The sequence below is a fragment of the Girardinichthys multiradiatus genome, chromosome 3, assembly GCF_021462225.1.
Source record: "Girardinichthys multiradiatus isolate DD_20200921_A chromosome 3, DD_fGirMul_XY1, whole genome shotgun sequence".
NCBI lineage: Eukaryota > Metazoa > Chordata > Actinopteri > Cyprinodontiformes > Goodeidae > Girardinichthys > Girardinichthys multiradiatus.
Window position 1 is genome coordinate 6,596,251 of NC_061796.1, and position 25,736 is coordinate 6,621,986.

Genomic DNA, 25,736 nt, shown 5'->3' on the forward strand with positions numbered 1-25,736 from the left:
TTAGGCATCTGTTTTACTCTTATTAAAAATATCAATTCATAAGTCAATTGAAAACAACATTGACTCACACAATATGTTCCAAATGCATCTCTTTAGTCCTGTGCATAAAAAATCCTTTATGAGACATAAAAACTTTGATTTCTAAAGCTCTTTATTAATGGCTCAGTTTTAAAATTGAAAGAATACTTGGAAATTCATATTTATTGTTATTGTTTTGACATATTTGTGTATAGCTGGCCGTGATATAGTCTGCTTTTGTTAATCACAAATTTCAGTTTTTTCTTTTATTTTTGTGCTGAAAGGAAAAACATTGTTATTCTCATTAGATAATCTCTGTTTATTCAGTGAATAAAACAAACAAGGACATTATTTTGAGCATTTATTTGTCATAACAGATTCTTCAGCTCCATGACCGATGTCGGTGACTTCATTTTCCATCTAGTTGGAGGACATGGTGTTGCGAATCCAGGTGTTGTAGTTGCACACCTTGGTGTAGACTCCAGGCTTGTTCCTCTGGGCGCAGCCGTAACCCCAAGACACGATACCCTGCAGCTGACCGTTGCACACCACGGGGCCACCAGAGTCACCCTGAAACATATAGAAGATGAGAAGAGGCGTGAGTAAAAGCCTTCTGAAGATTGATTTGTTCTCTGAGTGCTGCAGTTTTACATGTCTGACCTGGCATGAGTCCTTTCCTCCCTCCAGAAATCCGGCGCAGAACATGTTGGAGGTGATCTGTCCAGGGTAGGAGTTTCTGCAGTTGGTGTCACTCAGGATGGGGGCATCCAGGCACCTCAGAGTATCAGGGTAGTTGGCTAAAACAACAAGAGAGTATGCAGATAAATAGATATTTGTCTGACTAACATGCATTAATTATTATGATTTCCCTGAAATGTTTTTAATGTTCCACTGACTTCCAGAGCTGAGAGTGTTTCCCCATCCAGAGATCAGACAGGTGGTGCCGGCGCCGGCGCAGCTGGAGGGCAGGGATACGGCGCCCACATTGCTATTCAAGGCGACAGTCCTGCTCAGCTTGATCAGCATGATGTCATTGTCCAGGTTGTAGCTGTTGTAGCTGGGGTGACGGATGACCTTTGTGGAGTCGATGAACTGCTCTGTTCCCTCACTGACGGCAATGTTGTGCTCACCAAGACGGACGTTGATGCGACTGCAGAGAGAAGAAGGAGGGCAGAAAATGAAAACTGAAATTTTGTGAAACATTTAAATTCTTACAGTGTCTTTTGAACTTTATACATAGTTGATTGACTTACGACTGGTAGCAGTGAGCGGCAGACACCACCCAGGTGCTGGAGATCAGGGAGCCACCACAGAAGTGGTAGCCAATGTTCAGAGACACGATATAGGGCACAGAGTTCTTCCTGCACTCGTAGCCTCCAACAATCTTGTCGTCCTCAAGGGGAGCAGCATCTATAAACCAAAATGTAAGACTTTTAAAACTCCCATTAAAATGTTATGAGAATACACAAATCCCTTACAGAAACTTACAAGCTGCAGCAACAAGGGCCAAGAGAATGAAGTACTTCATGGTTGCACCTAGTGAATCGACACACAACTGGGGTAGATGCGTTGGGTTTTTATAGAGGGAAACTCTCTATCTTCACAGTTCTTTATCAGTCCCTTGCTCCCAAGGATTTCTCAGTGATTAAATATTATCTCACCTGGGAAAAAGCATCCTGGTCAAAGATATAAAACAAACATTGAATTACGTGTTTTTCAGCCAGCCGATTCCCAATCGGTTTGTCAAGATCAAGATGATCCGATTCTGGTCATTGGACGATTTCTCTGTGCATCTCAAGATTAAATGAATTCAGCCCTTTTGATGTTGCGGTTAGTGGTTATGGGCATAAAGCCGACAAATTACATTGAACTTAAAAAGGTTATATTGTTAATTTGCAGAGTAAAATTAATTGTAATCTATGTAAAATAGTGTCCTTTCTGTCTTTTGTGGAAAAACTGAAAGACACTCCTAGGCCTGTTTTCTGACGTTCTTCCACCAGCAGCTGATGAGGGAGGCAGTGAGGACATTAATGAATCAGACTGCTCTAAGGGCTTCAGAACATGTCCATCTGAGCTCTAAAATTACTGACAGAAGTTGTCGGCCAAGTGAGGATACTTTGTCACAAGTCAGGATGGATCTCTGCTGACTTCTACAACTTCTCCAACAGATTGTCAAAAGGTCCAAAGAAAGCGCGGTAGGCGTGCTAAAATCAGACCACCTCTGTCTAAAGAGAAAAAGGACTCAGGCACTGCTGGCATTGATGCTGCTCAGCGTAAGGAGTTCAGTGCCACAATATCTTTGCCAGGCTCTTCAGTCAACCCCAGCACTGGTGATTCAGACCATCGGATCGTCTCAAGATGTAAAATCAGGTTCTAATGCTGTCTTGAATGATAAAGTGGATGGTGATGCCGAATTACTGGTAAAAAGAAATATAGGAGGGCCAAAATACAGTTTCAAAGACATTTGCCACCAGTTTCAGTTTATCTTGTCCTAATAATAACCTTGGATGGACCCAGAGGAGTAGAGGAGAACAACATCCTTTAATGAAGAAAGAAAAATCTAGTAATAATAGTAATAATTACATAAAGCAAACAGAGGGGACTTCTACAGAAAAGAGTAAACCATTTTACAATCATGGAGTTAGGAGAAGAAGGTCTAAACCTCTGATTAATGATCAAGTTGCAGCAAAAGTTGCAACACTGGATGATTCCAAAGAGGCCTCGTCAGTGTTGAGCAATGTGGCAGCCTGTGCAGGGAAAGCAGAGACAGATAAACAGGTGGGATGGATTGCTGATAAACAGGAGACTGAGATGAACAGTAATGTTGCTGAGTTGTCAGTACAACAGCAGCAGATGCAACAAACAGAGGAGACAGAATTTGATGCTCTAACTCCTGTATCAGATAGTCATACGTCTTCTCAAAACAGTGATGACACCTCAGTGAAATTACTAAGCAGGGAGCGAACAGTTTTTAGGTGCAAGAAAGGCGGCAAAAGAAAGAGTAATCAGAGTTATGGTGATGAGCGAGAACCATGTAGAAAAACAGGAGGCTACCCCTGCACATTCATATAGGAGAAATGCCCTTCAAATGCAGATAATCCAGAAATCAAATCAAATGTAGAAAGGTGACTATATGGGATTTTTTAACATGAGGTTTGGAAAATTGGTAGTTCTAGGAACATGAAAAAAGTAAAATGCTTTAAAGCTGCACGTGTTTTTATTAGGCATGTGCTGGTTACCGACATCAAGGTATGCTAAGGTTACAGTGAACCTCCACTGTTAGTGGTGTCCCCTTACAGCTAATAGCAGAATAAAGTTTTTCGTTTAGCAGATTAGCAAGTTTTTTTCCTTTCTGTTGTGGGCATGTCTCGAAGAGCCTGTTAGTCTTACTATGGGTACACGTGACAAGTCTTCACTCTGTAATGCAGTTACGAAGTGTTCAGTTATTCTTCAAGTTATGAAAGTGACTGAGTGACAGTCGTCTTAGCAGTTAGTGATAGCTTCCCCCCCAGTTTTTGTCTGCATAGCAGTTTAGCAAAGCTAAAATTTTTCTTAGCCGGATTATGGTTTAGCGAAGCTAACGTTTTGGTTAGCTTTGCTCACCGCTAGATTTAAAGCTGCATCTTCCTAAACTATACCATTTTACATCACACAGTAAGAAGAGAAAGAATTGGAGCACAACGCAGTCCCCGACCTCCCACCCCTTCAACCTTTGCAGCAATGCTGGCATTGCTCTACATCTTTTTTCAAAGGACATCCTCTGGATATGACACTGAGCACATGCACTTAACTTCTTTGGTCAACCACGGCAAGGTCTGTTCTGAGTGGAACTTGTCCTGTTAAACTGGAATATAGTCTTGGCCACCGTGCTGCAGCTCAGTTTCAGGGCGATGTTCTTATAGCCTAGGCCAACTTCATGTAGAGCAACAACGTTTTTTCAGATCTTCAAAGAGTTCTTTGCCATGAGGTGCTATGTTGCACTTCTAGTGACCAGTATGAGACAGTATGAGAGTGATAACACCAAATTTAACACACCTGCTCCCCATTCACAACTGAGACCTTGTAACACCAATGACTCGCATGACACTAGGGGAGGGAAAATAGCAAATTAAGCACAATCGAGACATTTAGACCTTGTGGTGTACTCACTTTTGTTGCCAACAGTTCCGACATTAATTTCTCTGAGTTTAGGTTTTTTGAGGGGAAAACTAATTTACAGCGTTATACAAGCTCTACACAGACTACTTTACACTGTATCAAAGGGTCATATCTTAGGTGTTGTCCCATGAAATTATATAATAAAATATATTGAAAAATGTGAGCGCGAGAGATATATATATATATATATAGAGATATACATATATAGATATATATATATATATATCTATATATATATATACATATCTATATATATAGATATACAGGTCCTTCTCAAAATATTAGCATATTGTGATAAAGTTAATTATTTTCCATAATGTCATGATGAAAATTTAACATTCATATATTTTAGATTCATTGCACACTAACTGAAATATTTCAGGTCTTTTATTGTCTTAATACGGATGATTTTGGCATACAGCTCATGAAAACCCAAAATTCCTATCTCACAAAATTAGCATATCATTAAAAGGGTCTCTAAACGAGCTATGAACCTAATCATCTGAATCAACGAGTTAACTCTAAACACCTGCAAAAGATTCCTGAGGCCTTTAAAACTCCCAGCCTGGTTCATCACTCAAAACCCCAATCATGGGTAAGACTGCCGACCTGACTGCTGTCCAGAAGGCCACTATTGACACCCTCAAGCAAGAGGGTAAGACACAGAAAGACATTTCTGAACGAATAGGCTGTTCCCAGAGTGCTGTATCAAGGCACCTCAGTGGGAAGTCTGTGGGAAGGAAAAAGTGTGGCAGAAAACGCTGCACAACGAGAAGAGGTGACCGGACCCTGAGGAAGATTGTGGAGAAGGGCCGATTCCAGACCTTGGGGGACCTGCGGAAGCAGTGGACTGAGTCTGGAGTAGAAACATCCAGAGCCACCGTGCACAGGCGTGTGCAGGAAATGGGCTACAGGTGCCGCATTCCCCAGGTCAAGCCACTTTTGAACCAGAAACAGCGGCAGAAGCGCCTGACCTGGGCTACAGAGAAGCAGCACTGGACTGTTGCTCAGTGGTCCAAAGTACTTTTTTCGGATGAAAGCAAATTCTGCATGTCATTCGGAAATCAAGGTGCCAGAGTCTGGAGGAAGACTGGGGAGAAGGAAATGCCAAAATGCCAGAAGTCCAGTGTCAAGTACCCACAGTCAGTGATGGTCTGGGGTGCCGTGTCAGCTGCTGGTGTTGGTCCACTGTGTTTTATCAAGGGCAGGGTCAATGCAGCTAGCTATCAGGAGATTTTGGAGCACTTCATGCTTCCATCTGCTGAAAAGCTTTATGGAGATGAAGATTTCATTTTTCAGCACGACCTGGCACCTGCTCACAGTGCCAAAACCACTGGTAAATGGTTTACTGACCATGGTATCACTGTGCTCAATTGGCCTGCCAACTCTCCTGACCTGAACCCCATAGAGAATCTGTGGGATATTGTGAAGAGAACGTTGAGAGACTCAAGACCCAACACTCTGGATGAGCTAAAGGCCGCTATCGAAGCATCCTGGGCCTCCATAAGACCTCAGCAGTGCCACAGGATGATTGCCTCCATGCCACGCCGCATTGAAGCAGTCATTTCTGCAAAAGGATTCCCAACCAAGTATTGAGTGCATAACTGTACATGATTATTTGAAGGTTGACGTTTTTTGTATTAAAAACACTTTTCTTTTACTGGTCGGATGAAATATGCTAATTTTGTGAGATAGGAATTTTGGGTTTTCATGAGCTGTATGCCAATATCATCTGTATTAAGACAATAAAGGACCTGAAATATTTCAGTTAATGTGCAATAAATCTAAAATATATGAAAGTTAAATTTTCATCATGACATTATAGAAAATAATGAACTTCATCACAATATGCTAATTTTTTGAGAAGGACCTATATATATATCTATATATATATCTATATATATAGATATATATATATATATATCTATATATATAGATAGATATATATAGATATATATATATATATATATATAAATATATATATATCTATATATATAGATATATATATATATACACTGTATATACACTACTCAAAAAAATAAAGGGAACACTCAAATAACATCCTAGATCTGAATGAATGAAATATTCTCATTGAATACTTTGTTCTGTATAAAGTTGAATGTGCTGACAACAAAATCACACAAAAATCATCAATGGTAATAAAATTTATTAATCAATGGAGGCCTGGATTTGGAGTCACACACAAAATTAAAGTGGAAAAACACACAACAGGCTGATCCAACTTTGATGTAATGTCCTTAAATCAAGTCAAAATGAGGCTCAGTATTGTGTGTGGCCTCCACGTTCCTGTATGACCTCCATACACACTCCAGCCACATGAGGTCTAGCATTGTCCTGCATTAGGAGGAACCCAGGGCCAACCTCACCAGCATATGGTCTCACAAGGGGTCTGAGGATCTCATCTCGGTACCTAATGGTAGTCAGGCTACCTCTGGCGAGCACATGGAGGGCCATGCGGCCCTTGAAAGAAATGCCACCCCACACCATTACTGACCCACTGCCAAACCAGTCATGCTGAAGGATGTTGCAGGCAGCAGATCTCTCTCCACCGTGTCTCCAGACTCTGTCACGTCTGTCACATGTGCTCAGTGTGAACGTGCTTTCATCTGTGAAGAGCACAGGGCGCCAGTGGCGAATTTGCCAATCCTGGTGTTCTCTGGCAAATGCCAAGCGTTCTGCACGGTGTTGGGCTGTGAGCACAACCCCCATTTGTGGACGTCGGGCCCTCATACCATCCTCATGGAGTCGGTTTCTAACCATTTGTGCAGACACATGCACATTTGTGGCCTGCTGGAGGTCATTTTGCAGGGCTCTGGCAGGGCTCCTCCTGTTCCTCCTTGCACAAAGGTGGAGATAGCAGTCCTGCTGCTGGGTTGTTGCCCTCCTACGGTTTCCTCCACGTCTCCTGGTGTACTGGCCTGTCTCCTGGTAGCGCCTCCAGGCTCTGGACACTACGCTGACAGACACAGCAGACCTTCTTGCCACAGCTCGCATTGATGTGCCATCCTGGATGAGCTGCACTACCTGAACCACTTGTGTGGATTGTAGAGTCCGTCTCATGCTACCACGAGTGTAAAAGCACCACCAACATTCAAAAGTGACCAAAACATCAGCCAGAAAGTATAGATACTGAGAAGTGGTCTGTGGTCCCCACCTACAGAACCACTCCTTTATTGAGTGTGTCTTGCTAATCACCAAAGATTTCCTCCTGTTGTCTATTCCATTTACACAACAGCATGTGAAATTGATTGTCAATCAGTGTTGCTTCCTAAGTGGACAGTTTGATTTCACAGAAGTTTGATTTACTTGGAGTTATATTGTGTTGTTTAAGTGTTCCCTTTTTTTTTTTGAGTAGTGTATATATATATATATGTATATACATTTTTGTTCATTATGCTTTTGGTACAACAAACACACCTTTGCTTTAATGCATCCTCTAAAACTGCCTGTGTGTTGTAAAAATACTAAAACACTTTTTAAACACTATCAAGCTTTTCAGGTTTGAATTCTCAGCACAAATAATCATAGAATAATGTTAAAAAGAGCTATGGGAAATATTTTTATTTATTTACTGCTCACATTGTCAACGTGTACACATTGGCATCGGATGCTGATGTTTGCACAACCTGTATTTGTTTAACAAATGGTTTCATGCCGTTTCCATAGGTGTCCGCTTAGTTGGAGGAAATGATGTGGCAAGTCCAGGTGTGGTAGTTGCAGACCTTGGTGTAAACTTCAGGCCGGTTTGCCTGGGCACAGCCGTAACCCCAGGACACCACAGCCTGCAGCTGACCGTTGCACACTACGGGGCCACCAGAGTCACCCAAAACATCACATTGTGTGATTTTTAAGTAATTAGTTTTATTTTTAATTATTTTATTTTATTGCATGACAAGTATTTGATAGATCAGAGAAACAAAACCTAATATTTGGTACAGAAACCTTTGTTTGCAATTACAGATATCAGATGTTTCCTTTAGTTCTTGACGAGGTTTGCACACACTGCAGCAGGATTTTGGACCCCTCCTCCATACAGATCTTCTCCAGATCCTTCAGGTTTCAGGGCTGTCGCTGGGCAGTACAGACTTTCAGCTTCCTCCAAAGATTTTCAATTGTGTTCAAGTCTGGAGACGGCTAGGACACTTCAAGACCTCGAGATGCTTCTTACAGAGCCACTCAATACCCTCACTACAATGCAGTCGTCCTGTTCCTATTGCAGAAAATCATCCCCAAAGAATGATGTTTCCACTTCCATGCTTCATGGTAGGAATGGTGTTCTTGGGGTTGTACTCATCCTTCTTTCTCCAAACACGGCGAGTGAAGTTCAGACAAAAAAGCTCTATTTTTGTCTCATTAGACCACATTGCCTTCTCCTATTTCTCCTCTGGATCATCCAGATGGTAAATGGCAAACTGTAGACGGGCCTGGACAGGCGATGGCTTGAGAGGGGGACCTTGCGTGCGCTGCAGATTTTAATGGGGGTGTGATTTTAATCCATGGCGGCATAGTGTGTTACTAATGGGCTTCTTTGAGACTGTGGTCCCAGCTCTCTTCAGGTCATTGACTAGGTCCTGCTGTGTAGTTCTGGGCTGATCTCTTACCTTCCTCATGATCATTGATGCCTCACAAGGTGAGATCTTGCAATGAGCCCAAGACCGAGGGAGACTGTCCGTTATCTTGAACTTCTTCCATTTTCTGATAACCAAGATGCTCGTTAATGCGACTGTAGAGACAGAAAGGGGGGTAAAACATGATTTATATGTTCAAAGTGACATTTTTTATGCAGCATTCATCTTGCGGTGGGGGTTCCAAAATTATAAATAGAACGTTGCAAAATATGTGTTGAATTAGCTGCTCTTGACCCTCACAGTAATATTGTAGCTTTAACAGTGGCACAAATACAGGTCCTTCTCAAAATATTAGCATATTGTGATAAAGTTAATTATTTTCAACAATGTAATGATGAAAATTTAACATTCATATATTTTAGATTCATTGCACACTAATTGAAATATTTCAGGTCTTTTATTGTCTTAATACGGATGATTTTGGCATACAGCTCATGAAAACCCAAAATTCCTATCTCACAAAATTAGCATATTTCATCCGACCAATAAAAGAAAAGTGTTTTTAATACAAAAAACGTCAACCTTCAAATAATCATGTACAGTTATGCACTCAATACTTGGTCGGGAATCCTTTGGCAGAAATGACTGCTTCAATGCGGCGTGGCATGGAGGCAATCAGCCTGTGGCACTGCTGAGGTCTTATGGAGGCCCAGGATGCTTCGATAGCGGCCTTTAGCTCATCCACAGTGTTGGGTCTTGAGTCTCTCAACGTTCTCTTCACAATATCCCACAGATTCTCTATGGGGTTCAGGTCAGGAGAGTTGGCAGGCCAATTGAGCACAGTGATACCATGGTCAGTAAACCATTTACCAGTGGTTTTGGCACTGTGAGCAGGTGCCAGGTCGTGCTGAAAAATGAAATCTTCATCTCCATAAAGCTTTTCAGCAGATGGAAGCATGAAGTGCTCCAAAATCTCCTGATAGCTAGCTGCATTGAACCTGCCCTTGATAAAACACAGTGGACCAACACCAGCAGCTGACACGGCACCCCAGACCATCACTGACTGTGGGTACTTGACACTGGACTTCTGGCATTTTGGCATTTCCTTCTCCCCAGTCTTCCTCCAGACTCTGTCACCTTGATTTCCGAATGACATGCAGAATTTGCTTTCATCCGAAAAAAGTACTTTGGACCACTGAGCAACAGTCCAGTGCTGCTTCTCTGTAGCCCAGGTCAGGCGCTTCTGCCGCTGTTTCTGGTTCAAAAGTGGCTTGACCTGGGGAATGCGGCACCTGTAGCTCATTTCCTGCACACGCCTGTGCACGGTGGCTCTGGATGTTTCTACTCCAGACTCAGTCCACTGCTTCCGCAGGTCCCCCAAGGTCTGGAATCGGCCCTTCTCCACAATCTTCCTCAGGGTCTGGTCACCTCTTCTCGTTGTGCAGCGTTTTCTGCCACACTTTTTCCTTCCCACAGACTTCCCACTGAGGTGCCTTGATACAGCACTCTGGGAACAGCCTATTCGTTCAGAAATGTCTTTCTGTGTCTTACCCTCTTGCTTGAGGGTGTCAATAGTGGCCTTCTGGACAGCAGTCAGGTCGGCAGTCTTACCCATGATTGGGGTTTTGAGTGATGAACCAGGCTGGGAGTTTTAAAGGCCTCAGGAATCTTTTGCAAGTGTTTAGAGTTAACTCGTTGATTCAGATGATTAGGTTCATAGCTCGTTTAGAGACCCTTTTAATGATATGCTAATTTTGTGAGATAGGAATTTTGGGTTTTCATGAGCTGTATGCCAAAATCATCCATATTAAGACAATAAATACCTGAAATATTTCAGTTAGTGTGCAATGAATCTAAAATATATGAATGTTAAATTTTCATCATTACATTATGGAAAATAATTAACTTTATCACAATATGCTAATATTTTGAGAAGGACCTGTATGCAGAACCAAGGGGCTGCTTGCAGGACGTCCACAGCTGTTTGTCTGTGCTCTGTCCCGCCCTCGTTATTTCTGTCCAATTGGAACAATTATTGTGGCTTTGTTTACTTGCAAAAAGTACAATGTGAAAGCAAACTGCTCCAAATGAAAAACATAAAGTCTGCTCTTTGTTTGAAGCAAAGGACTTTTCGGGTGTGAATTCACCTATACAAGCTGCATCAAACAAAGAAGATAAATTAAAGTGCTTCATAGTTGCACCTAGGTGTGTTACTCTGCTCCACTGCTGCTCTTTGAATACCCAACCCTCTGCTATCTGACTGCCCAGGAAAATATTTCCTTTATTTAACTTTTTTATGAAAGTGATGTGGGCAGATGCACAGGTGGACTGGAGAGAAAAAGTGGCCCGGGAGTTTCTGACACACTGACCCACTTTCAGCTGCTGGGTTGAAATTTTAATGAAAAATATAAGCCTATAAAAATATATAAACACTGTGTATCATTGGTAGAAGGTGAGCATTAAGTTGTTGGCAGCAGAAGCTTGGACGATGCCCCCCTCCAGGAAGGTGTCAAAGGCAGATACAGAGACAGGCCAGGTGTAGCTTCTAGGAAGAGAAAAGAGAGAGAACATGAAGTTAAAAGCTGAAATAACACTAAATAATTCAAAATTGGAGAGTAGTATGAGAATGTAGCAGTGAAAGTGGTCATTATGTCCTCCAGCAGCCTAAGCTTATAGCAGCATAACTACAGAAATAGCTCAGGATAACGTAAGCCACTCTAACTATAAGCTTTATCAAAAAGGAAAGTTTTAAGCCTAGCCTTAAAAGTAGACAGTTTGTCTGCCTCATGGACTAAAACTGAGAGCTGGTTCCACAGGAGAGGAGCCTGAAAACTAAAGGATCTGCCTCCCATTCTACTTCTAGAGACTCTAGGAACCACCAGTAAACCTGCAGAAGTGCTCTGTTAGGAACATATGGAACAATCAGATCTCTGATGTATGATGGAGCTAGATCATTAAGGGCTTTATATGTGAGGAGGAGAATTTTAAATTATATTCTGGATTTAACAGGGAGCCAATGAAGAGAAGCTAAAATAGGAGAAATATGATCTATCTTTTTAATTTTCATCAGAACTCTTGCTGCAGCATTTTGAATCAGCTGATGGCTTTTAACTGCATTTTGTGGACATCCTGATAGTAAAGAATTACAATAGTCCAGCCTTGAAGTAACAAATGCATGGACTAGTTTTTAAATGGTTTACTGACCATGGTATCACTGTGCTCAATTGGCCTGCCAACTCTCCTGACCTGAACCCCATAGAGAATCTGTGGGATATTGTGAAGAGAACATTGAGAGACTCAAGACCCAACACTCTGGATGAGCTAAAGGCCGCTATCGAAGCATCCTGGGCCTCCATAAGACCTCAGCAGTGCCACAGGCTGATTGCCTCCATGCCACGCCGCATTGAAGCAGTCATTTCTGCCAAAGGATTCCCGACCAAGTATTGAGTGCATAACTGTACATGATTATTTGAAGGTTGACGTTTTTTGTATTAAAAACACTTTTCTTTTATTGGTCGGATGAAATATGCTAATTTTGTGAGATAGGAATTTTGGGTTTTCATGAGCTGTATGCCAAAATCATCCGTATTAAGACAATAAAAGACCTTAAATATTTCAGTTAGTGTGCAATGAATCTAAAATATATGAATGTTAAATTTTCATCATGACATTATGGAAAATAATGAACTTCATCACAATATGCTAATATTTTGAGAAGGACCAGTATATTATAAACAATAGCATGTCATTCATCACAGTCAAAGAAAAATGAGCATAGTTTCTCACTAAACTCAAACCTTTTCTAATTACCCCCAAGTGCTTCCATGGTGAGTTTTTTAAATGAAGATTTCTAAAGCTCTTTATCAATGGTTCGGTTTTAAAATTGAAAGAATGCTTGGTAATTCATATTTATTGGCATTGTTTTGACATATTTGTGTTTGTGTAATAGCTGTTCATGATAACATGACAGAAATCATATTTAAAAAATAAAATCTAAGATATTTCACATCCTTAGTACATGTTTGGCTTATTTGATACATGTGAGACAAACAACACTTATAAAGCTGTAATTCAGTGATTATAGCAGTTTAATCAATAAAACAGTGATTGATTTACCTTAAATGTAATATTTTTACATACTTAAAAATCTGTACTTGTACTTGCTCATTCTTTTCATTCTTGCCACCAATTCATCTTCAACAACACCCATATATGTGAAAAATATACTGGTTCCAATGTCCTTCTCTTTCACCTCTCTAATATATTTGAACAAAATCTGCAGTTTCATTTTACTCCTCATTTTACACCTGTAAACATTTAGAAGCCACTGAGTTAAGTGAACTGCCCGAAGAGACTATGTAGCCCAATTATATAGTCTGCTTTTGTTAATCACAAATTTCTAGTTTTTTTTATTTATTTTTGTGCTGATTTAGAAAGGAAATATTATCTTTTATTAGATAATCTGTGTTTATCCAGTGAATAAAACAAACAAGGACATTATTTTGAGCATTTATTTGTCATAATAACAGATTCTTCAGCTCCATGACTGATGTCGGTGACTTCATTTTCCATCTAGTTGGAGGACATGGTGTTGCGAATCCAGGTGTTGTAGTTGCACACCTTGGTGTAGACTCCAGGCTTGTTCCTCTGGGCGCAGCCGTAACCCCAAGACACGATACCCTGCAGCTGACCGTTGCACACCACGGGGCCACCAGAGTCACCCTGAAACATATAGAAGATGAGAAGAGGCGTGAGTAAAAGCCTTCTGAAGATTGATTTGTTCTCTGAGTGCTGCAGTTTTACATGTCTGACCTGGCAGGAGTCCTTTCCTCCCTCCAGAAATCCGGCGCAGAACATGTTGGAGGTGATCTCTCCAGGGTAGGAGTTTCTGCAGTTGGTGTCACTCAGGATGGGGGCATCCAGGCACCTCAGAGTATCAGGGTAGTTGGCTAAAACAACAAGAGAGTATGCAGATAAATAGATATTTGTCTGATTAACATGCATTAATTATTATGATTTCCCTGAAATGTTTTTAATGTTCCACTGACTTCCAGAGCTGAGAGTGTTTCCCCATCCAGAGATCAGACAGGTGGTGCCGGCGCCGGCGCAGCTGGAGGGCAGGGATACGGCGCCCACATTGCTATTCAAGGCGACAGTCCTGCTCAGCTTGATCAGCATGATGTCATTGTCCAGGTTGTAGCTGTTGTAGCTGGGGTGACGGATGACCTTTGTGGAGTCGATGAACTGCTCTGTTCCCTCACTGACGGCAATGTTGTGCTCACCAAGACGGACGTTGATGCGACTGCAGAGAGAAGAAGGAGGGCAGAAAATGAAAACTGAAATTTTGTGAAACATTTAAATTCTTACAGTGTCTTTTGAACTTTATACATAGTTGATTGACTTACGACTGGTAGCAGTGACCGGCAGACACCACCCAGGTGCTGGAGATCAGGGAGCCACCACAGAAGTGGTAGCCAATGTTCAGAGACGCGATGTAGGGCACAGAGTTCTTCCTGCACTCGTAGCCTCCAACAATCTTGTCGTCCTCAAGGGGAGCAGCATCTATAAACCAAAATGTAAGACTTTTAAAACTCCCATTAAAATGTTATGAGAATACACAAATCCCTTACAGAAACTTACAAGCTGCAGCAACAAGGGCCAAGAGAATGAAGTACTTCATGGTTGCACCTAGTGAATCGACACACAACTGGGGTAGATGCGTTGGGTTTTTATAGAGGGGAACTCTCTATTTTCAGTTTTTTATCAGTCCCTTGCGCCCAAGGATTTCTCAGTGATTAAATATTATCTCACCTGGGAAAAAGCATCCTGGTCAAAAATATAAAACAAACATGGATATCCATTAATAGCCTTATTTTTAAGCTGACGAGTCTAACTGCATTTAATATGTCTGTGCACTGAATACAACATGTATCAAGACTTACTGTGGCTCTCAGATGTAAACACATTCCTGTTAAAATGTCCAGATTTTGTCACGTAAGACATTGAGTTCATGATGAATCATTTCAGACGTTTTTACAATATGAAGAGACATTCTGCACCACTCAAATGAAAAATCTCTTAAAGAAAAAAAACATCTGCTACAACCTAGTTTTTTTTAAGTGTGCACACCCTTAAAATAATATTTTCTTAAAGCACCTTTTGATTTTGTTTTCGCCATTCAGTCTTCTTTGACCATCAGCATGTTACATATTTACTTGCTAGTGTTTCCCCTGCTCTGGTTTGCATATTTTCTCTTGTCCACATTGCTCCTCGGGTGACCCCACAGATTTTCTGTCAGATTTACTTCGGAACTCTTTTTACTCCATTCCAAAACTTTAACTTTTCTCTGGTGAAGTTGGACTTTTCTTGCTTTGGGTGTAAGCTGTAACTTGCAGTGATGTGGGAAATGAAATTGCTCTTCATCCTCAGGGTTCTAGCAGACAGTAACTGTTTTGGGTCAAACCTGACTGGTATTTGGACACATATTCTCGTTCCTTCTGAAGAAATGTAACCCCACAGCATGATGCTGCTACTACCATATTTCATTGTGTTGTTTAGGTAATGTGCAGCACTATATTTGTGCCAGACATACCTTTTGTAATTTTAGTGAAAACGTCCAGTTTGCTTTCATCAGACCATAACATTCTTCCACAGGGTTTCTGTTTGATTCAATGCAGTGGATTTTTTGTGCCCTTCTCCTGACTGATATTACTGTATAAGTATGTCATTTTTAGCTTGTATAACTTGTGTAACTAACTCCATAACTGTCTTTAGTTAAGGCATATAAAGGAGCAAATGTCCATTGAAATAAAACAGACTCCCTAAATTTGGTTGCAGGTGTTTTATCCAACAAAGGGTGCTTAAAAAAAGCAAAGCATATAGGTTTAGTGTTAACAATTAAGAAACCACAACCTAGCCACATTTTATTTAATACATTCTTCTTCTTTGCTTGTTTTACAACTGAATAATACAGGATATATGTCACATTAAAGGTAATTTACACATGATTTATCTCGGTTTCATTTTTTTACATCATAACATCTTTTTGTATCTGCATTCAAGAACAACTTAAGTTATTTATCATTTATTGTTATCATTCATAAGCCCACAACTTGCGTGTTTCATGTCACAAATTACATAGCTTTAGTATCTAGCTTTTATCTCTACAAAATCTAAAATTATTGGTTTTGTTTAATAGATTTACCATTTTTTGTGTTTATTGGTCACGTAAAAAATAATTAAAGGATCTAATGTGTTCAGCGCTATTGGCCTGTGTGTTTTAAGGGACCTCTCACCATATGGTGGATTGGCTGCATACACATATCTAATCTCTGTATGTTTACCACAGCTGGTCTGAGCACGAACTTGCTTTTTTTTTCTGAATAATCAACCAACCAGAGATGTGGAAATTTAGGTGCTCCATCCAAATGGAAACAGTTTTTCCGTGAATGCTGACGTATCTCTTTTAGCACCTCTATTTGCTTGTTTTTTTTACCATTTAGCAGAAACCTAAATCAATGCTTTAAAACATGCAGATGCAGTAAAGAACTGTCACGTGATATTTCTTTACATAGCATTTTCAGGTTATGTCACATTTTATGTCAAGAAAGAAAAAAAAATATGGCTAATGTGTTTGTAAGTTTTATTTTATGTTAAGAATGCTTTCAACAATAACTATCACATTTTAAATTTAATCAGAAATTGAATCTATTTTGACAGGCAAACTTTGAACAATAGAAGAAACTTCAGATTTGGTACATTTACCGAATCAGATGTGTCCAGGCCACTCAATATTAGAAAGGAGGAAAATAATACATTTTTGTATATATATAGCATGGCCCAGATTCTCAATTGGATTTAGTTCTGGGCTTTTACTGGGCCATTCTAAAACAACACTATGTGTTGATCTAAATCATTCTACTGTAGCTCTGGTTGCATGCTATGGGTTGTTTTCCTGTTAGAAGCTGAACCTTCAGCCCTGTTTCTTTCAGGTTCTAACAGGTTTTCTTCTAGACCAGCTTTCCCATCCTTGCTAAAGTAAGGCATCTCCACAACATGATGCTGCCACCACCATGTGTCACTGTGTGAATGGTGTGTTCAGGGTAGTGGTCAGTCTTAGTTTTTATCTAAATATAGTGTTTTACTTGTAAGGTAATTGCCTTTTTCTTGCCACTCTTCTATAGATGCAGTGTTTGTGAAGAACATGACCAATAGCTATCCTGTTAACTAATTCTTATAACCAAGCTGTGAATCTCTGCTGCTCCTCCAAAGTTACCACTGGCTTCATGGCTATTTCTCTGATTAATGCTTTCCTTGCCTGCACTTAGTGGCCATGTCTTGGTAGTTTTTGCAGATGTACAATACTCCATTTTCATGTGATGGATTGAACTGCACAGATATGTTGAAAGAGGATATTGTTTCATAATCTAACCTTGTTTAAAACCTCTTCCGTTCAGTAATGTCCTCTAACAAACCTTTCAGGCCTTCACAGAACAGTTATATTCATACTGAGACTTCATTACACACAGGATGACTGATAAAAGTGGATAAATGCAAATGCACACCACACCTTGCAGCTTTCCTCATACAAAAAACATGATGCAAATAATTTCCTTCCAGTTTACATGTTCTGTTTTGTGTTGGTATATCAGATAAAACCCCATTGAATACGCTGATGCTGGTGGTTCTAAAATGACGAAAAATGAACATGTTCAAGAGTTGGTAAAGACTTGGTAAATGTTCTAAAAATAACATTATTTTACTCCTGTTTAGACATGTCGGATTAAACTTGAAGCTTCTTTACCCGACTATTCCTGAACGCCACCCACCAATGACGTAAACATTAAGCGACAGTCTCTGGGTCTGTGTATCGGCTGTTAACAGCAGATTCTTCTTTGTTGTTGTTTGGTTTTAACTCCCATGTGGACTCATCTTCAGGTAGGACACGCCGTATTGTCCTGTCTTTAACCGCTTCAGCTCCTCTCGACGCCGACAGCTCGCAGGAAGCTGCTGTTTTAACCCGCAGCTCAGGCTAACTGCTAGCTCCCTTTCACCATCAGCTCTTAATGTATGCGGAAAGCGCAACCATTGCGGATGTTGTGCAGATTAAAAATGCGCAGCGATGCGACACAGAACAGGAGAAGTGCCGCGAAAAAAGCAAGCAGAAGTATTATGGCGGTTAAACGTAACTGTTAGCGGTGTTTTGTTTTGTTTTGTTTGTGTTTCAGGTTTGGAGGAGAGTCTCCACCTGCAGGATGCTGGTGTGTGTCAGATAGATGGAGGGGTTCATGTAGCCCTCACCCTGCACCCTGTATGGGGTTTTAATAACACAGTAGTGGAATTGAGAATGGCTGAAATGCACTTAAGGCGCCAGAAATAGACATTAAAGTGTCTATAAATGTACAATCGGAGAACATGATTATTTTAATTATCTTTATTCAACTATGACCTAGACTTTTATAAGGGATACTGTAAAAAACAGTATTAAAAGACTGTTACATTTTATATTTCCTAAAAGGAGAGGAAAAAAATCACTTTAGAGTGTCTGTTTATCCACATTCAATCACAGCCATGTTAGAGTACCGGCTTCATATGAGACTTTGAACTGTAGTTAATGGGGAGGGGGCTGCCAGTACCAGAATTGGCCTGCCAGTCAGTTCTGCTCTAAACCAGGTCTGATCCATGACTGAGTACTACGAGGAGGGGGGGCTGCTGTACGAGCAATCACCTCCCATGCACATCAAAGTGGAGTCCCCGGAGGGAGCCTTTGGAGGGGCGGCCTCTGAGAACGGCTTCCCCAGGGAGGATGAAGACTCGGAGAACAGCTGTGACCAGACCAGCGCCTTACCTGGAGGACTTCCCTTCAACGTGGTGGTGGTGCATCCCAACATCATGGCACCCGGCATGTCCTCGGACGACCTCTTATCCATTGAGCAAAGTAAGTTTGTAAAAGTGAGGGCTATTCGGGACGGGGAATATAGTGCTGTTTCCCTAAATATTTATTCATGTCATGTGGAATGGGAAGAGTCAGCAAAAACAAAACAACAAAGAAATCCATACAACAGTTTGTGTTGGTTGCTTTATTCCTGTAAAATGGTAGTTCACGCCCAGTAGCCATACTGTCTTTTAATCTGGTCCCAGGAAAATCTGACTTTGGACATTGCATTTTGTTAAAATTCATTCAAGTCTTTGTGGATTCAAACCCAATTCTAGAACCTGCAGCTCTGGAGCCTCTCTGCTGGGGCTCTCTGAAAGTTAAAAAAAAATGTAAGGTGTGGCATGCCTTCAAATACAGCACTTCTGAAACACTCTTATGGAAAAACCCAAATTTTCATCTCTTGCCACATATTTTCAATTGGTTTCAGGTCTGAACTTGGTTGTGAGTGCAGCTGGATGAACGTAGCTACCAGTGTAAAAACACTTCGAGTCAGTGTGACACTATATCAACATATAAGTACCGGCCACTCTAACATATGCACATATCCTGGTCTTCCAGTTTCAAGTGTTCTGCAGCCTCTAATGAGTTTTCTTTTAGTATTGATCCCCAAGTACATATCTCCATTCAATTTCCCATAATATCTGAGAAGCTTCCTTGTTACAACAAAAACAGCTTTTTCCACAGCATGATGCTGCCACCATCACTGTGGGGATGTTTTTTTGTGTGTGTGTGTGTGTTTCACAGGGATGTGCTGTATTAGGGATTTGCTATTTGACCAGAGGATCTTCTTCCATGTTTGCTGCAACCACTGCCAGGCTTGTGGCAAACTGCAGATGGGATTTTTTTTTTATGGCTTTCTTTAAAAAATAGCCTCCGAAAAGTTCAGATTTGAATTTGTCCTGACAATTGACAGCTGAGAGCAAATCACTAATGTTTATTAGAATGAATTCGCTTATGATTCATTAAGTGAAAGAAACACACAAAGATATTACGGAAGTGGAAAATTATAGCGACTAGAAGACCAAGGTCCAAAATCATTTGATTTAAGATGATTATAGATATAAATTAAGATGAAGTCTTTTGGGACCAAATATGTAATAATGAATGGTTCCATTAAATGTTTGGGTAACACTGTATTTTCCATATATGTCTATGTAATTTCATATTTGACAATCAGGTAGCGGTATGCTTCCTGAACAGGTTTAATCATTAAAAACACTAGACATAAAAACAATGAAAACAGAACAAACATTTTAGTGTTCATCCAAACACCATCGTCGGTTGTAACTGCAAATAAGAAATTATTTTTTTAATGTATTTTTCATGATTATTAAAGTGTAGTTAAACATGTTTTTCCAAACATGTTGTTGAAAAGCTATTATTTACAGTTAAAATCAGATATTTACTGTAGAAAATTACATATTACCCTATTTTTCGGGTCAGTATAAACAGTTTTAGGGCAGTTAGGAGTACCAAGATTAATCAGAGAGATTTATTTATTTATTTTTTTTTAACTCTCTTTAAACTCAGATGTTTACATGTATTTCCTTAGTATCTGGTAGTATTGCCTTTTAAAATGAATGGTGTGGGTCAAATGTTTTCAGGTATTCCTTCAACGAGCTTCTCACTCTAGTTTGCTTGAATTTTGGCCCATTCTTCCTGACAGAGCTGGTAGAACTGAGTCAGGCTTGTAGTCCGTCTCGCTCACACACACGTTTTTAGCTCTGCTCACAAGTATTCTCTGGGACAGAGACCAGGGCTTTGTGTTGGCCACTCTACCTTCCTGGCTAAAGTCTTCAGACTTTGTTGCTTCAATGAGTTCTTTCCTCATGATGTCCTCTATGTTGTAAAGTGCGCATTCACTTCTGCAGCTGAACACTCACACAGCATGATGCTGCCACCCCCATGCTTAACAGTTGGGATTATGTTTTTGGGCTAGCAAGCTTCCCCTGCTGTCTATAAATCAGGCTTCTGGTTTCATTTTCAAACTGTAATCAGTTTTGTTTTTTGCTTTAGGAGTAATTGCTTCTTGGTCTTTGAGAGGCCTTTAAGCCCAGGATCCATTTCACTTTGACACTCTCCTTTTGAAGAACTTTGAGTTTAAAGAAAGAACTAAAAAAAAAAAAGATCTTCTATTATTGTTGTTTTTCTTTTTCATTTCACCAATAGAATAATGTTGGCAATCCTCACTGACCTAAACCAGGAATACGTTTTTTTTTTTTTTTTTTTTTCAGATTTTACCGTGCACAGTGTACAGTACAGACCAAAAGTTTGGACACACCTTCTCATTCAAAGAGTTTTCTTTATTTTCATGACTGAATATTGTAGCTTCACACTGAAGGCATCAAAACTATGAATAAAAACATGTGGAATTACATACTGAACAAAAAAGTGTGAAACAATTGAAAATATGTCTTATATTCTAGGTTCTTCAAAGTAGCCACCTTTTGCTTTGATTACTGCTCCGCACACTCTTGGCAGTCTGTTGATGAGCTTCAAGAGGTAGTCACCTGAAATGGTTTTCCAACAGTCTTGAAGGAGTTCCCAGAGATGCTTAGCACTTGTTGGCCCTTTTGCCTTCACTCTGCGGTCCAGCTCACCTCAAACCATCTCGATTGGGTTCAGGTCCGGTGACTGTGGAGGCCAGGTCATCTGGCGCAGCATCCCATCACTCTCCTTCTTGGTCAAATAGCCCTTACACAGCCTGGAGGTGTGTTTGGGGTCATTGTCCTGTTGAAAAATAAATGATGGTCCAACTAAACACAAACCAGATGGAATAGCATGCTGCTGCAAGATGCTGTGGTAGCCATGCTGGTTCAGTATGCCTTCAATTTTGAATAAATCCCCAACAGCGTCACCGGCAAAGCACCCCCACACCATCACACCTCCTCCTCCATGCTTCACGGTGGGAACCAGGCATGTAGAGTCCATCCGTTCACCTCTTCTGCGCCGCACAAAGACACGGTGGTTGGAACCAAAGATCTCAAACTTGGACACATCAGACCAAAGCACAGATTTCCACTGGTCTAATGTCCATTCCTTGTGTTCTTTAGCCCAAACAAGTCTCTTCTGTTTGTTGCCTGTCCTCAGCAGTGGTTTCCTAGCAGCTATTTTACCATGAAGGCCTGATTCACACAGTCTCCTCTTAACAGTTGTTCTAGAGATGTGTCTGCTGCTAGAACTCTGTGTGGCATTGACCTGTTCTCTAATCTGAGCTGCTGTTAACCTGCGATTTCTGAGGCTGGTGACTCGGATGAACTTATCGTCTGCAGCAGAGGTGACTCTTGGTCTTCCTTTCCTGGGGAGGTCCTCATGTGAGCCAGTTTCTTTGTAGCGCTTGATGGTTTTTGGGACTGCACTTGGGGACACTTTCAAAGTTTTCCCAATTGTTCGGACTGACTGACCTTCATTTCTTAAAGTAATGATGGCCACTTGTTTTTCTTTACTTAGCTGCTTTTTTCTTGCCATAATACAAATTCTAACAGTCTATTATTCAGTAGGACTATCAGCTGTGTACTGTATCCACCTCCTGCACAACACAACTGATGGTCCCAACCCCATTTATAAGGCTTGAAATCCCGCTTATTAAACCTGACAGGGCAGGTGTGTCCAAACTTTTGGTCTGTACTGTACACTGTGCACGGTAAAATCTGAAAAAAAAACAAAAAACGTATTCCTGGTTTAGGTCAGTGAGGATTGCCAACATTATTCTATTGGTGAAATGAAAAAGAAAAACAACAATAATAGAAGTTTTTTTTTTTTTTTAGTTCTTTCTTTAAACTCAAATTTCTTCAAAAGGAGAGTGTCAAAGTGAAATGGATCCTGGGCTTACTGTACTGTATGTAAACATCTTTGTTTCACTTGTAGATCTTCTCACCTTTTCTCCACAGACAGAGCCATGTCAGCTGCGCTGGCGGCTGGAGGAGCGGGTAAAAGGAAGAGCCGTTTCAGCGGGGCGGAGCTGGAGGTGCTGGTGTCAGAAGTCACCCGGTGCGAGGGAGAGCTCTTTGGTCCCGCTGGAAGGCTCCGGCGGCGAGAGAGAGAGCGCATCTGGGCGGGGATCCTGGAGAGAGTCAACGCCGTGTCCAGAGTGCCACGTACGCTTCGAGAAGTGAAGAAGCGCTGGGATGACCTGAAGAGGCGCAACGGAGGCAGGCTAGCGGACGCCCGCCATCGCAGCTGCTATCTGCCATCCAGCAGGGGGGCTTCGATGCTTGCCCGCTCCTCTCAGCTGAGTCCGAGGCTCCAGCAACAGAGGCAGAAGCAAAGCAGCAGACCAAAGCCCATTTTCCCCTGCTTCCCTGACTCTGACCCAGGTAACAACAGATGTCTAATTTATTTCTCATTTCTTCGTGTGCAGCTGTATTTGCAGTAATTTATGGCCACATCATGCAGGTATAGGAGTGGACGGTTCAGAAAGGGATGCTTTGGAGAAAGAAGAGGACATTCCTGAGCGTGAGAGAGACATGGGAGAGCCTGAGTGTGAGCCAGTGGAAAACAGCATAGATGACAAACTGGGACTGGGGCTGGGGCTGGGAATAGGACCTCCACCTTCATCAGAACGATGGCTCCCTCCTTCTCCTCTTTACAGTGCTCCCTTCCTGAACGGCAGCCCCCAGCCCAGCAGCCCCCAACCATCACTCGGGACACAGCAGGGTCCTCTTGAAGCCCCCCCTCGCAGCTCCTGGCTTGAAGATGAGCTTCGAGGGTTAGGGGAGGCTGCCATTCAGCTGGGGAATCGGGTCGAGAAGAGCCTGCGGGAGTTCGGTGATAGCTTCAGACAAGACATGAGAACCCTTGTTGCTTCACAAGAGGCTCTAGCAGTCAGTCTGCAGCAAAACAATGTCCTCTTGCAAAGGCTTCTGGGAGTGCTCGAAGCCCAGCATCAACCGCAACCCCAGCAGCATCGGGGCCAACAGGCGCACCTCTCACAAACACCTCAACAGCAGCACTTACAGCCACAGCAGCTGCAGCACATAGAACAACATCTGCTGCAACAACAGCAGACACAGCAGCATCAAACACACCTACAACAGCAACCGCAGGTAACCCAACACTCCAATAATCAGCCAGCGGTAGCGGTGGCTTTAGCGCCATCACCCCCAGAAATACACGGCACTTTTTCTCCTGATCCAGCCGCAAACACGAGCGGAAACCTGCACCGGCCACGGCGAGGGAGGGCTCTTGACCACAGGCGCAGAAGACGGCGCTGAGAATGTATTTAAAAACTGTTGGTGTTTGACAATGTGATGCTCTTTTTACTTGCAGTATTTCTGTAATAATTAATCGCTATATCCTGTTTCACATCTCACTCCATATCTGTAAGCCATTGTGTATTTAGGTCTGTTTTCCTGAAAGGACTGAAGCAGTTTGATGAAGTAGACTCAAGATAATAGGGTGGCCTTAACATTACCTTGGTTCCACAAAAAACGTTTCCATAAATCTGTGTTAAAGACTTTAGAGAAAATATTTAAACAACAAAGTGATGGCTTCAATCAACAAACTTTCCCAGAAAAAAAACAGCTTACAATAGTCTCTGATGCTCAGTATGCATGTTTCTCTGCAAAGTTCAAGATTCAGACCTGACAGTTTTCCCTGACTAATTGCATCATCATAAAGCACTTGTGATCTGCACTTGTTTCCATAAATTGTAGTTTTGCAGCTGTTGTAAGTACCTTCTACTGTATGCTTGTGCTTTTTGATTTTGGCCGGTGGGGGTTGTTTCTGTGCCCTTGCAGGATGGAAATGAAGGTCGGAAAAATAAGGAAATTTACGAAGAACCGGAACTGGGGCTCTTCTGTTCGAGGCATTTGGTCGCCATTAGGCATGGGCCGGTATAAGATTCTCTTCGTATGATAACTTTAAGTGTAAATACCAAGTTTAAAAGAAAATTTGACTACCTAATGTAATTGCTTTGGTTAAAAACCAGCTCGTCGCTGCAGTTTTATAACACTGTTACCTTCATAAGGGTAAAAGGTAGTGCTTCTTTAGTTTTTCACACCATGACCATCCTTATTTTTGTGACCATAAATGGGTGAATTTTCTTTCTTGTAATCAAGGAAACCGTATAGGACCTCTCTTTAAGCCATCTGACCAGCAGTAAGCAGAAATTGCTGGAGGAGGGGAAGCCCTGTGGTATTCTGTGCTTCGACCTGAAAGAGAAAACGGCTCTGACTCCAATCCGTACCTTCTCTGGTACTTTGTGCAAAAGGGCTATCAAACTGACCTTTCACGTTTTACTTTGACAACAGAATCAGGGCCTTTCCAGACCAGTTGAGGTAAATTAATTATTTTTTGTGTTAATTATTTTTTCATCGTGTTAAATTATTTTTTAACAAAAGTTTGCCAAGTTTTTGTGTTCATTTAATTTCCACGGGGAACCTGGGAATATTTCCAAACAGGTATATTGTTTGTTTTCTTTTAGGGGAAAAAAGTGTTGGAGCCAGCTGACCGGAAGTGTGTAGCAATAAGTCTGGGTAAATCTGAGCTGGGAAAAAACTCTGGTCACTCCAATACTTTCTCTGGCATTTTGGGTTTTTTTTTTTCTTTAAAAAGGACCAGTTGATGATATCTGTAACCAGCCCATGCCTAGTCACCTCATGCTTGCTCTGTTTTAATAGTTTCATGATACTTTTCCAGGTTCTGGTTGGACAGCATTAAGCTATGTTCTGAAAGTGCATTTTGAGACAAAATTTTTATATTTTAAAGAGTTTAAAATATAAAAAAAAAAAAAACAGATATAGACATCACAGTATGATTCAGATTTCAGCTCGTGTTTATGATGAACTTTTAAAGCATTCCTTAATATCTAGCAGCTATTGATAATCTTGCATGCAGTATCATGGACGTGTTTGTAAGTAGTTACAGAAAGCATTAAATCGCCATCATCTATGTGGTTTTGCACAAGTTATATTTTGTAGATAGATGCTGTCGGATAAAATGTAACTAAACTTAATAAAATACAACGATGGGCTGCAAAAAGCAACACATTGGTCACTTGTGGATTTGTTTCAGTGCACAAAAAGTCAAGCTGG

The 25,736-nt window shown here is 41.2% G+C and overlaps 2 protein-coding genes across 3 annotated transcripts; one reads left to right on the forward strand and one right to left on the reverse strand.

The window, feature by feature from the left end:
* Positions 1–133: 133 nt before the first annotated feature.
* Positions 134–14,545, reverse strand: prss1 (serine protease 1). The gene is made up of 12 exons (XM_047360767.1): positions 14,406–14,545; positions 14,171–14,327; positions 13,814–14,067; positions 13,578–13,714; positions 13,340–13,487; positions 7,920–7,999; positions 1,680–1,694; positions 1,507–1,573; positions 1,272–1,428; positions 915–1,168; positions 679–815; positions 134–588 (listed from the first exon to the last, which is right to left on the reverse strand). Exons 1-12 carry the CDS (start codon positions 14,443–14,445, stop codon positions 439–441), a joined length of 1,596 nt encoding a protein of 531 aa, XP_047216723.1. The 5' UTR covers positions 14,446–14,545; the 3' UTR covers positions 134–438.
* Positions 14,546–17,580: 3,035 nt separating this feature from the next.
* On the forward strand, positions 17,581–25,687 carry si:ch211-261d7.3 (nuclear receptor coactivator 2). Of its 2 annotated transcripts, XM_047360619.1 has the most exons (4): positions 17,581–17,702; positions 17,993–18,702; positions 22,593–23,018; positions 23,098–25,687. In XM_047360619.1, exons 2-4 carry the CDS (start codon positions 18,447–18,449, stop codon positions 23,913–23,915), a joined length of 1,500 nt encoding a protein of 499 aa, XP_047216575.1. In that variant the 5' UTR covers positions 17,581–17,702; positions 17,993–18,446; the 3' UTR covers positions 23,916–25,687. The 2 variants fall into 2 exon arrangements, with proteins under 2 accessions (XP_047216575.1, XP_047216574.1); XM_047360618.1 differs by having other exon boundaries at positions 17,586–18,702.
* The last annotated feature ends 49 nt before the right edge of the window (positions 25,688–25,736 follow it).

Coding starts and splice junctions, on each gene's coding strand:
- prss1 (XM_047360767.1), bottom strand. CDS start 14,445: ATGAAGTACTTCATTCTCTTGGCCCTTGTTGCTGCAGCTT. Junction 14,328..14,405: donor GGCCCTTGTTGCTGCAGCTT/GTAAGTTTCTGT, acceptor TTTGGTTTATAG/ATGCTGCTCCCCTTGAGGAC. Junction 13,715..13,813: donor AAACACTCTCAGCTCTGGAA/GTCAGTGGAACA, acceptor TTGTTGTTTTAG/CCAACTACCCTGATACTCTG.
- si:ch211-261d7.3 (XM_047360619.1), top strand. CDS start 18,447: ATGACTGAGTACTACGAGGAGGGGGGGCTGCTGTACGAGCAATCACCT. Junction 18,703..22,592: donor CCTCTTATCCATTGAGCAAA/GTAAGTTTGTAA, acceptor TTTTCTCCACAG/ACAGAGCCATGTCAGCTGCG. Junction 23,019..23,097: donor CTTCCCTGACTCTGACCCAG/GTAACAACAGAT, acceptor CACATCATGCAG/GTATAGGAGTGGACGGTTCA.